Consider the following 12,427-nt stretch of genomic DNA (forward strand, 5'->3'; position numbering starts at 1 on the left):
TGGTAAGCGTCCTGGTCCCGGGCTTGCAGTGGCCAGCACGTGAATGTTTTGCCCTTTTGTCAGGTGGGGAAGCAGACCTCAGGGATGCTCAGCTTCTGGCCGGGAGAGCCAGGATCGTTACCCGGCAGACGAGGTGCAGAATCCCTGCTCTTGTCACTGCTCTGCTGTCTGCTCTGTGCCCTTGAGCCTTGGGCATGCCCATAGACGGAGATCTTGATGTGGCCTGTCACTTTGCTGCCTCTGCGACTGCTGGCTCAAAGGGTAGAGCCAGGCGCTTCACCCCTGCCTGTCCTACTCCCCCAGGTGGGTGCAGAGCTTCCCTTGTAGCCAGCACCACATGAGATGCTGGAAGTTCCCACTGGGAACTGAGTGCGCCAAAAGTCTGGCGTGGGCTCTGAGTGGGAGCATGTTTACGGGCAGGGTTCCCAAGGCCACACACCCTTGCCCACCACCCACCAGCTTGCCTGTGACCACCTGTGAGCTGGGCTGGCCTGTGGTTTCTGCTCAGTGGTCCTCTCGCTTGGCCTCGCTGGCCCCCACCCTGGCTAGGCCTTGGCCACCCAGCACGATGATGAGGGATGAGTCACCACTGTGAGGGGAGGGAGAGGGAACGAAACTCAGTCTAAGCAGAGATCAAGGCATGGATTCAGCTGGGGAAACCGAGGCCACAAAAAGGAAGGCCCCTCATCACAGACTGTGCCCCTGGGACTAGAACCTTCATTCCCGACATAAGCTTGTTCCCTTCATAAGCTGACAATGACAACCTCAGCTCTTCTCCCCTGCCCCTCCTAGGGTCATTACGACAGTATAGAGATAGAATGGGGGAGTGTGTGCAGGGAGCTCATCTACCACATTTCATGGATGAGGAAACAGGTCCACAGAAGAGAAATGACTTGTCTGAGGCCCCACAGAAAGTTAACAGATCCTGGGCAAGAAGACCACCCAGAACCATCATCACTCCCTTAGCCCCATCTATATCCACCCAGCAGCTTGTCTTAGAAAGGGATTAGACAACTCCTTTTGGGTCTCCCCAGGTCCCTAGAGACAGAGAATGTAGACTTGGCAATATGGATGGGAAAATGGGGTTTCAAAGAGATTTTGATCTCTCTGGGGGCTGCGGAGGGCACTCGGGTCAGGGCAAAGCTGGGGCCCCAGTCCTGTTGCACAGTGGGCTCGGCCTCTCTGGAGGCTGGGGCCCCCACTCTGTCACTTTCAGTAGAGTTGTGTTCCTGGCTGCCACAGGGCGAAGAATTTTGCACCCTAGCCCTGGAGGGAGGGAACCCATAGCTGGCCGAGCTGGAGCCAGGCCTGAGCATGGGGCAGGGCCAAGGCTCTGGGCCTGAAGCTCTGCAGTCCCCCAGGGTGTCAGGCTGCAAGCTCCTCTGCCTCTTAGGCATGGCACGCATTTCCCACAGTCCAACGGCATGTCTTCCTTCACACAGTGTCCTAGAACCAGTGCTGTGACCGTCCCCTATGCGGAGAATGTGTGTCTCCTGGGGCCAGCTCTGGACACCCCTGTGGGCCAAGAAGGGTTAAGGGCCTCAGGCAGACCCTCCTCCCAGCTGGGCCCAGCCCAAAGAGTGCTCCTCCAAGACCATTTCCTGCCTCTGGGCCTTGGCCAGGCCCACAGTGACCACCCCCTGGGTCTGGAAGCCACTGAGGCCACATCTGGTTTGGATTACACCAGTGCTGGTGACGTTGTCTTTTCCTGTCTGAGTCTAGTGGCCTTGAATTCCACCGGTCACCTTGAACCCAACCAGGCAGTGGTGGGAAAAGATGTAGCTGTGGTTGGCTGCCCTGAGGGAGCAAAATGGCCAGGGCTATCCTGCTGGGAGGCAGTTCTGCACCTGTTCCTCCTCCTGCTCTGGGAAGAAGCACTTCTGGAGCCCCCCCCCACACCCCCGCTAAGGAAGTCCCATGTGTTAATCATTTTGCCTCTACCCTACGAGTGGTATTTTCAACAGCAGCCTTTCCCAGCTGGGGAAACTAAGGCACAGGGCTTCCCAGTCAGTGAACAGTGAAGTTAGGATGCAGGCCAGGCAATCTGAGCCAGTAGAGAGTCACCTTGCCTTCAGGGTCAGAGCCTTGGGGACCCCAGAGGAAGAGGGGCTGGGGAAAGCTGGAAGGACCCTCGTGAAACCATGGAGTGATGTCCTAGATGAGCGCACACGGGGAACAGGGCTTTTCCAGATGGGAAGGGTGCGAGGGGACAAGGGGTGGACACAAAAAGCCCCCAGGGCAGGCGGCAAGCTTGACTTGGGGCATCTTAGTATGCTTTTTACACAAGATAAAACAGGAAACAACCCTGGGGACATTATCAGGAGCCCCACATAGCAGAGGAACTTGGGGGTAATAGGGAGACATGGAAGGGTTTTGAGCATAAGAGAAGTGGGGAACACCCATCTACAGGTCAGCGAACGAGAGAGTCCAGAGGCAGGGAGAGCAGGGGAGGCTGTACCCCATCTGCTTTGGGGGTGGTAATTACTGAGGGCGAAGTGGGAAATCAGACGCCTTGAGGAAGGCAGGCTGAAAACACAGGTTCCAGCATCTACTTGTCCTTGAAGTCTCGCGTGTCTGTCTATGGGGTAATGCTTCCCAGGGTCAATGCCAAAGTCGCTTGAGACGCACAGGCTCCTGAGCCTGGGTTGTGTAGATTTTTTTTTTCTTCTGTTCTAGACATGGTTCTAGGTGCTGGGGACAAGCAGAAAATAAACAGTGTCTGGGCTCATGGCACAAAGCACATGGAATTTAGTCTGTGCTGGCTGGGGGGGAAGGGAAGCTGTGGTCACCGAGCGCGCCTCGGAGGTTGACCCGTGACGGGAGAGAGCCTTGTGGGTAGTGGTGGAGGGCTATCTGGCAAACGCCTTAACCACTGAGCCATTTCTCCAGCCCTCATGGTAGAGGGCTATCTGGGAGAAGGGCAGGCATGCACAAGCTTGGGCTGGTGCTGAGTGAGGCGGAAACCCCTCAGGCTCTGAGACAACCCACTGTGGATGATGGATGGCAAACACATGACAAACCTTCACTGAAGTCCAACTGTGTGCTAGCCGTCCAAACTGAGAAGAGGAAAAGATGAAGAGAGTAGACCCACTCCTTAGCCCCTGAGGCCCGTATTTGAAAGCAGCGGCAGTGGATTTGATACACCTGTGAGTTCCTCATTGAAACAGGGGCTTCACATGGAGACACAGACGCAGAGGTGGCAGCTGGTGGCTAGCCGGACTCAGGGCTGTGGAGACTCATTCTGGGCAGAGGAGACTGACTGGGGACTCTGCACACGATGCCAGTCCACAGGGAGGGGGCAGTGCAAGCACAGTGAGCTGGGAGGGGAGACACTGGAGCCAGTTGTACCCTTGATCTCTCTGGGGGCTTCAGAGGGCACTCGGGTCAGGGCAGGAAGTGGGAAAACCGGCCACTCCTCCAGTACCTGAGTGGCAGTGGGCAACCTCAGGGCTGGCCTCAAGGACAGAGATGGGGAAGTGGCTCTGGTTTTCCTGGCTGACCGAGTGACTAAGTGGGCCTTTGGTCTGCTTTTAGCCATGGAATTGCTTACTCCTGCCACCCGCACCCCACTGCCCCGGCTGCCCCCTCCAGTCCCTACACAGCTACCGGTGGCATGGGGATAGGGGATCAGTCTGCTCTGAGGAACCTCCAGGGATGTGGTTTTTGCCCTGGGTGAAGGATAGGACAGCGAGGACTGAACCAAGGCTGTGAGATCCCTAGTGGGGCTGAGTTTATTCTAATTTCATGCCTGTTGACAAAACTCTACACAGAGGACGTAGGATGACATTTCCCATATGCCAGTCCTGAGGTCAGAAACATTACCCCCATTTTATAGCTGAGGAAATTGAGGTTCAAACAGGTGAATCCACTTGTGCAAGATCACACAGCAAGGAAGGGAAGAGGACAGAAATTGAGTTCAAAGCCTTTCCTTACATCCACAGCAGCTAGACGCTGCCCTGGTAGGGATCAGTCGGGTTAAAAAGAGATACAGGGGCTGGAGAGATGGCTTAGCAGTTAAGCACTTGCCTGTGAAGCCTAAGGACCCCGGTTCAAGGCTCAATTCCCCAGGACCCACGTTAGCCAGATGCACAAGGGGGCGCATGCATCTGGAGTTCGTTTGCAGTGGCTGGAGGCCCTGGCATGCTCATTCTCTGTCTCTCTTTCTCTCTCTCTGCCTCTTTCACTCTCAATCTCTCTCATATAAATAAATAAATAAATAAATAAACAAACAAACAAACAATAAAACCACTTTAAAAAGAGATACAGGCTGGAGAGATGGCTCAGAGGTTAAGATCCTTGCCTGCAAAGCCTAACAACCTGGGTCCCATTCCCCAGTACCCATGTAAAGCCAGATACACAAAGTGGTGGGTGCGTGTATCTGGAGTTCATTTGCAGTGGCGGGAGGCCCTGGTGCTCCCATTCTTTCTCTCTCTGTCTGCCCTTTTCTCTCACTCTCTTAAATAAAGCATTTAAATATAGAGATATGCCAGCATCAAATATAGATTTATTTCACCTAACAAGCACATTGCAACTCTGTGTGGCAGACCCTGTTCTAAGCACTTTGCAAATGCTAACTCCTGTAATTCTCTCGCGGGGCCCATGGGGGGGCCCATGGGGGTAAGTTTCCTCTTCCAGATGAGGAAAACACAGTGAGGAAGGAACTTGCCCAGGGTCACACAGCTAGACGTGAACAGAGGCAGCCCTGCATCTGGCAGCCTGGTCTGTAGGGTGGTGAGTGTCTGGGCAGGGAAAGGATGTTTTGGCAGGGTCCTGGAAGCTTGGGTTCCTGTACTCCGGGCAGGCGGATGTGCCGGGCCGACACCTCCTCCTCCCGCTGCTTTCTCATCCTTGGGGCAGCCACAGGAAGCCACCCTCTGGGGGAGAGGGTCTCCCCGCTGGCCCAGTGCTGTCTGGGCTGTGGGAAAGCATGTGGAATTCTGGCCAGGGAGTATCATGAGTAGGGGAGGAAGCAGTGGGCGGGAGGCAGGCCTGAGATAAGGCTGGTGGGGAAAGCTCTTAGGGAGGCTGGCCTTTGGCACGAGGGTTGGACTCTTTAATGGTAGGAATTCCCACTAACCTTGGACAGCCAGATCAAATGTCAGTGAAGACAGTCCCACAGGGTCACCGTACTGTGGTGGGGCAGGCCTTCCTTCTTCCTGGAACCTTACATGAAGTGGAGGCTTAGAAATTGGCCAGAAGACACCCTGTCAGCTACCTATTCCAAGAATCTGAGTGGCTGTGATTATGAACCCTGGAGTAGTCTTAAAGTATGGATTCTACCATTTTAGGAATTGCCTTAGTTTCATTCTGCAAGGCCACTGACTCAGTACATTTCTCTCAAACTTGCTAAGGAGAGAAGAGTACCTGAGATTAGGTCTAGAGAGAGATGAGCGTCCATTGAGGGGGTCCCTTAAGAGCCCTAGAACGAAGGCCGCACGATCGGTGGGTTGAGGAGACAGCTCTGTGCGCCCCTGGTGTGTTGCTTACCTTATCTCCATCTATGCCAAGATGCTCTCTCTGGGCTAACTGGACCCTGTGTCCAAGACGGGTGTAGTCAGGAGGGGAGCTAGAGGTGACTGTTGTCCATGGAAAGAAAGTGAGGGAGGGAGGCCCAGTGGGCTGGGGTCCCTACTGGGAAGCAAGCAGAGGGCAGCATGAGATCATGGTGTCTAGGCCTCCCGGCCTGCACATGCAGGGACGGGACCTCCTCCAGGCGGTCCACTGAGTCGGCTGCTCCCTTGAGACACAGACCTAAGAGTCAGGCTGCCCGCTCCCATCCTCTTGGCAAAGGGAGAGAAACCAAGGCCCAGAGAGGCCAGTGGCTGTCCAGATTCCGATGGTGAATTCAGGATGGATGCTGAGCCAGAGTCCTCCTTCCTGGGGGCTTGTCTTGACAGACAAGACGACTTTTTTTGTGGGGTGGGGGGCCAGAAGGAAGTCTGTGTCTGGTTAGCATGTCCCCAGGTGACAGGTGAGCACAGATTCAGCTTTGTTCTTCACAAGGTTCCCCCAACTCAGGGCTGGAGAGATGGCTTAGCAATTAAGGTGTTTGCCTGCGAAGCCAAGGAACCCAAGTTCAATTCCCCAGGACCCACATAGGTCAGATGCCCAAGGGGCACATGAGTCTGGAGTTCATTTGCAGTGGCTGGAGGCCCTGGCGTGCCCATTCTCTCTCTATGTCTCTCTTCTCTCTATTTCTCTCTGCTTGCAAATAAATAAATAAAATTAAATAACAATGTTCCTCCAGCTCAGAGGCTCAACATGTTGGGGGACAGGGTGCTACCCTCAGTCCTGCTGGCCTCCCACAGGCTCAGAAAGGACTGGGGTCACCGGGGCTCCGCAGGAATGCATATCAGGGAACAGTGCCGGGTGGAGCTCTTCTTCCTGATTCATCACCACCGCAAACCCTCTATCTGCCTGCATCCAGGTCACATACCCACCCCCACACAGCGCACAGGCTAAGTCCACAGCCACACGCCCTGGTGCAGAGCACACAAGGGTCTCCTTTCTCTCTTCAGCCGTGCCCCTCACCTCACAGGATCATGCTCCTGGCCCACCCCTCCAAACCTTCTGTTTTGCTGGCTGAGGTGCAGCAGGCATGGGGAGGAGGGGAGAAGGATCTCAACTGGCCAGGCATTTTTTTTTTTCCAGCCCCTTCCCGCCACAGCAAGCCCATACCCCACGAGTCCCCCTCCACCTCAGCTCTGGAGTCTGTGGGAACCAGACAGCTCAGACAGGCCAGCCGGATTGCTTCCTCCCAGGCCCCAGGGGACCTGTGAAGGGAGGAGGGAGTCACAGGGGCTGAAGCCACTGTGGCTGGCTGCCCAGGGGAAGGTTCTGGAGGCTTCTGGGCCACCTGCCCAAGGAAAGGGTCTTCAGTCCCTGGGTGTCACCTTGTGGGATATAAGGCCTTCTAGGTTTCACTTCAAAAACCCAAAATGGGGGTACCCAGGCATTCTTGGCCCCTTTGCCTCCTCCACACCCATGGTCTTGAAGAGAAGCTGTGGCTCTGTGAAGAAGCCATTTGCCTCTGCTTTTCCAGTACTGGGGCTGGGTAACAGTCTCACCGTGCCTCCTATTTCCCCCCACATTCATAAAGTCACCAGAAGACCTCTCCAGAGGCCCCATGGGTGTGGGGAATTCAAAGAAGGGGTGGCAGGCACTGCCTTTGTACCTTAGGTTTCCTGTCTATACAAGGGCAAGAGGTGCCTTTCTAGTGCAGGAATTCTGGGAGGTCAGAACCGCCCTCCCTCGTTTGGAGCGACCCCAGCTGCCCTGAGCTGGCTGTGTACCCTGCATCTGCTCTCAAGTGCAAGTCGGAGCCACCCAGGCCAGGATGCCCTTCTCTCTGTGTCACTGTCTCCAGGAGGAGCTGGAGCGAGCTGAGCACCAGTTTCCACCACCGTACATGGCGTTAACATGGCACACCACCCAGGGAAGAACACAGATGCAAGGCTGGGAGAGAAGAAACACCATGAAGAGCAGGGCAACATGACAGATCATAATGGGCATGTTGGTAGAGCCGCAGCTGGAGGCTGGAGACCAGTCTCTCCGGCTGCCCAGCCCTTCCCCAGCCCGGCCTTGCCCTGCTCTGCCTGTCCCTTGCACCCTGCTTTCCCTTCCTAGGAAACTCCTCAAGAAAAGTCCCCAAATAAGAGCAAACCTCAAGCATGAGGGTGTCCCCCACCCCTACAACAACACCCCATCAGTGTGGCATACCACACAGGACCCAGCATCCTAGCCCCTAGCCCCCAACCATCCAGTAGGCAGACCCTCATCATCACACTGGCTTTATTGGCCCTGAGAGCCACAGAGAAAATCCCAAGGGCCCCCCCCTTCCCCTCACCCCAGATTGGTCCGGAGGCCTCCAGGGCCTGGCTGAGCGCTTGCTGCTTCTGTCCCTGCTCCGCGTCTTCGTTGTCCTTGACCTGCCAGGGTCGGGTCCATGCAGAGCGCTCCGAGTCCTACAACCGGGTCCAGTCCAGAATGGGCAGTTAGCAGGTGCCCCACAGAGGCGCAGCGGTGCTCACTCAAAGAAGAACATTCCTGGTGTCCGGTAAAGGCAAGGGGGTATTCCCAGTGGGTAGCCGGAGCCTCCCTGGACAGAGAAGCCCCCGGCTATCCAGGGGTCCTTGGGGTCACCTGACAGGGGCAGTGAACCCCGGAGTGAAGCTGAAGGGGTAGGGGGTGCAGGGGAGGGTGCTGCAGAGGCCAAGAGGCCCGGGTCAGCACCCATGCAGAAATTCAGTGCTTGCAACCTGCACTGGTGGCTGCTCTCCACGCCTGCCTCGGGGGCCAAGACAGGCGTGGGGGCCTTGCTGAATCCCTCCGCCTCAGCGAGGCCAGTAGGAAGGCCAAACACTGGGCATGGGGAGGAAGACCCAGCCCGGGAGAGCTCCACTGGGCCTACACGCTTAGGTACGCAGATCTCCTTGGGCTCTGTGGGCATCTGGGGTCTGGCGTCACTGGTAGCTGGGCACATGCTGGCTGGAAAGGCCCCTACCACACCCCCAAAGCTTAGGCTCTTAGAGTCTGGCAGCTCTGGTGAGAATGGGCACTGCCTGCCGGTCAAGGTGTTGGGGACTCCTGGGTGTTGGCTGGTGGCTCTGAGGGGTCCGTAGCCTGCCTTTGCAGGGCCCTTCGAGCCCTGGGCCCCTGCCCGCCGAGTGAAGCGGCGTCGGCGTCGGAGGAAGCTGCCGTGCTGGAACATGTCGTGGCAGTCAGGGTCCAGGGTCCAGTAGCTGCCTTTGCCTGGTTTGCGGTCATCGCGGGGCACCTTGACAAAGCACTCGTTCAGAGACAGGTTGTGGCGGATGCTGTTCTGCCAGCCGGGCCGGTTGTGGCGGTAGAAGGCGAAGCGGCCCATGATGTAGCGGTAGATGCCACTGAGGGTGGCACGCTGCCCCGGCGAGCTCTGGATGGCCATGGCGATCAGGGCTATGTAGCTGTAGGGGGGCTTGGTGGGCTCAGCCGAGGGGCCCGGGGGCCCGGGTGGGGGCTGCTGCATGTTGACTGGGCTGCTGGGACCACAGAGCCAGGCAAGATGTCCAGGGTCGGCGGCCTGCACGGCCTTCCCCTTCCCCGGGCTGTTAAAAGGCCCACTGGCCCTGCCTCCCAGCCTGGAAAGGCAAAAAGGGGTGGGCCCACCAGGCCGCCCTTCCTCCTTCCTCACCTCCCACTGCCAGGCCCAAAGGGGCGGGCAGGAGAGGCCTGAGCTGGGAAGCCTTGGGTAGCTTGCAGGGTGAGAAGGCCCAGCCTGGGAGCTCAGGATGAAGAGAGACAGAGGCAAGAGCGATCGTGGCAGACAGAGAACGAAGCAGAAACAAAGAGGGAGGAGAGAGAGGAGGGGGAGAGGAGAGAGAGGAGAGAGGGAGATGTAGCAAGACATCAGGACGCGCAGCGTGCCAATGCCTACAAAATGGAGAGAAATGACAAAAAAAAAAAAAAAAAAAAAAAAAACCAAAACAACAACAACAAAAAACCCTACACTCTCGGACAGGAAGCAGGAGCTGCAGAGAGACAGGTAGGGCCTGGGGTGGGACAGGGGACACCAAAGGGAGGCAGAATCTGAGCAGAGTCCCCATGGAGTGGGGAAAGCCTGCTCACCTTAGCCCACCTCTTTCTCGTCCATCTCCTCTCCACAGTGCAGAGAGCCCTTTAGGGCCACAGTATTCCCAGTCCTCAGGCCTGGGGTGAAGACTGCACAGCTCGGTTCTCCTGAGTCCTGGTGCCCTCTAGTGACTGCTGTGGGGAGGACGGCCATTTGGGCAGAGACTTCCCAGAAGCAGCTCAAGATCCTGACCATGCCTCAGTTTCCCCATGTCTAAGATGGAGCCAGCAAATCTTTAATGCCCAAGGCCTGGCAAGGAGGCAGCAGGCTCCCTTGTACAGAAGCTGGCACGTGTATCTGTATACCTGCATACCTAAGGACATACATGAGGAAGGACGGGGCCGCACAAACTATTCACTCAGAAAAATACTTATTATGTCGGCATGCATAGGAGGAATCCCATAAATAAGGCCAGAAATCAGAATGAGAAGGGGAAGCTGTCACCTCACTCATAAGACAGGAGGGACAGGCGATATGTTGAAGGTACCTCTCCCAAGTCTTCAAGTGGATTCTGGTCTTGGCTTGGGTCTTAGAGCTGACTTCAGGAGGCTGCCTCAGTTTCTCCAAAGACAGAGACTACAGGTACTCACAGTTTTGTTATTAGCATCAAATCTTAGGATTTGGGTCAAGTTCTCTGTTTGGGGGACCCAGTGTTCCCCAAATAAAAGACTGGTGGCAGGTGGGAGGAAGGGCCTCAAATTCAGAGTGCCTCTGAGGCCAGGCATTTCTGCTACTGGTTGGACCCATTCTGAGGATTGAATTACTGGAAAACTCAGCTTTAAGTAAAGGCTGGGCACAGAGAACTCAATGGCAGGGCACGTCTGCCCTAAGTAAACAGTTATTGGTATGTGGGCTCTTAATGTGCAATTTAATCCAGTTTCTGCCAGTTTCTACCACTGTTGCTTTTGCGGGGCCTCCCGGTCAAGTTTGGGTTGACCTCCTATGCCCGGCTGCCAGTCACTTCCTGCGTTCCAAGGCTCCACTCCTGGAGTAGAAGGGTGAAGGCTCCACCTTGGACTTTGTAGCCCAGGCACCAGGACAGTGGCCTTACGTCCATTAGCTCAGTGAGGACAAGGTCAGAACAAGGGGGCTGCATGCTGTGTGGGGGAGAGGAAGCAGCTGACTCGGGGCTGACTGCTGTGTCAGGAGGTTGGGGCTGTGGTTGGGGATGCTGGGTTAGGGATCTTGCTGGACATCAGGGTGCAAGGGCTTCCAGTGCAGGCGTGGCTAGCCGGCGCAGACCGGCTCCACCTGCGGGGTGGTGGGGGTGGGGAGAGGGCAATGAGCTGATGCTGTTCCCATGTTGCGAGTGGCAGTAATGCCCTATTTGACAGGCACTGTCATACAGACCGGAGTTGGTACAGAGGAGGAGCCTGGACCGGAGAGGTCCTGTCAGGGGCCATTTGGAAGGACTGGCGTGGAGGGAGAGACTTACATGGGCCAAGATGAGCTGCTCCTCTGGCTGGTCCGAGGGGCCTGGGTACTCCTCTCCAAAGCAAAGATGGATCCGGTACTCAAGCTTGGGACCGCCATGCCGAAAGTGGGCCCACAGTGCTGCAGAAACAGAGACCCGGGAAACTGGGCAAAGAACTCGGCACCCACCCAGTTCCCATATCCCATGTCCACAATTCCATTGTGTGCTTACTCCCATGGGCACACATGTCCATGTCCCCACGTCTACTCCATACCCCACATCTGTACCCACTTCTGCACTTGTACCCCTTGCCTGGTACCCCTATGACCACTCCATGCCTTTATGCCCATTCCATGTCCATTTGATATTGACTAATGCCTATCTTGTGCCCAGTGTCCCCGATGCCCACTCTATGCCCAGCATCCTGATGCCAACACAAGTGTCCACCGCGCTTCCTCAAACACAAGGCCCTGCCCTCCCACCCCCCTCTAAGCCTAGTTTCCAAGCCCAGCACCATCTGTTCCCACCCTCCTCTGTCCGGGCCACCCTGCCCGCGCCGCCAGGACGCCCTTGCGGACGCTCACCCCGGAGGAAGCGGGCGCGTGTCGAGCAGCTGGCAGGTGCGCTCCCGCTCCAGCTTGTTGGGGCGCGCGCGGTGCGGGGCGAGCGGGCTTCGCCGGTACACGCGGGCCCGGCACCGGCGCTGGGCGAGCACGGCCTCGGGCGCCGCCCGCAGCAGCACGCCACGCTCCGGGTGGCGCGGCAGGTGCGCTCCGGGTGGCCGCTCCAGGAAGCGAACGTGCGCGACGCTCGCGGGCGCCCCCTGCAGGTGCTCGGCGGCGGCGGCCCTCGGGCTCAGGCTGCAGGCCTCGGCCGAGCGCACCGTGGTCTCCAGCACCAGCGCCGCGCAGTCGGAGGTGCAGCCTGCAGTCTGCGGGGACAGGGACCCGGGAGAGCTCGGCGGTGGTGGCGCCAGGGTTCTTCTTCACTCTCTCCGCATCGGGGCAGGGGCCTTGGAGGTCCTCCCGGCTCTCACCTGGAGGATTTTGATCAATTCCACCCCTCCCCCCAATCAGTAGCAATAATAATTCAGTCTAGTACTAGGTCGTAGCAAATCACAGCTTCCGCTATAAAAGCACTGGTAGTGAGGCTCCATGGTTATAAAGCACTGGCTCTAGCTTCATATGGACAGTAGGGGGCGTGACTGAGCTCTGGGATGGTTTCTCCAGCCACAGTACCGCCCCGCCCCCCCCCAATCCCATGGCAAGTTCTCACTCTAGCCCAGGCTTACTTGGAATCCACTCGGTTGCTCCAGGCTGGCCTCAAACTCACAGTGATCCTCCTACCTCAGCCTCCCCAGTGTTGGGAACAAAAGCGTGTGCCACTATGCCTAGCTAAAAGTT

The 12,427-nt window shown here is 57.0% G+C and overlaps 1 protein-coding gene across 1 annotated transcript; it reads right to left on the bottom strand.

Moving 5' to 3' along the window:
• Positions 1-7,773: 7,773 nt before the first annotated feature.
• Foxs1 (forkhead box S1) lies at positions 7,774-11,668 on the bottom strand. The gene is made up of 3 exons (XM_004668071.2): positions 11,609-11,668; positions 11,046-11,164; positions 7,774-9,411 (listed from the first exon to the last, which is right to left on the bottom strand). The coding sequence occupies exon 3, from the start codon at positions 9,386-9,388 to the stop codon at positions 8,027-8,029; it is 1,362 nt and encodes a 453-aa protein (XP_004668128.2). The 5' UTR covers positions 9,389-9,411; positions 11,046-11,164; positions 11,609-11,668; the 3' UTR covers positions 7,774-8,026.
• Positions 11,669-12,427: the final 759 nt, after the last annotated feature.

The sequence above is a fragment of the Jaculus jaculus genome, chromosome 8 (genome assembly GCF_020740685.1).
Source record: "Jaculus jaculus isolate mJacJac1 chromosome 8, mJacJac1.mat.Y.cur, whole genome shotgun sequence".
NCBI lineage: Eukaryota > Metazoa > Chordata > Mammalia > Rodentia > Dipodidae > Jaculus > Jaculus jaculus.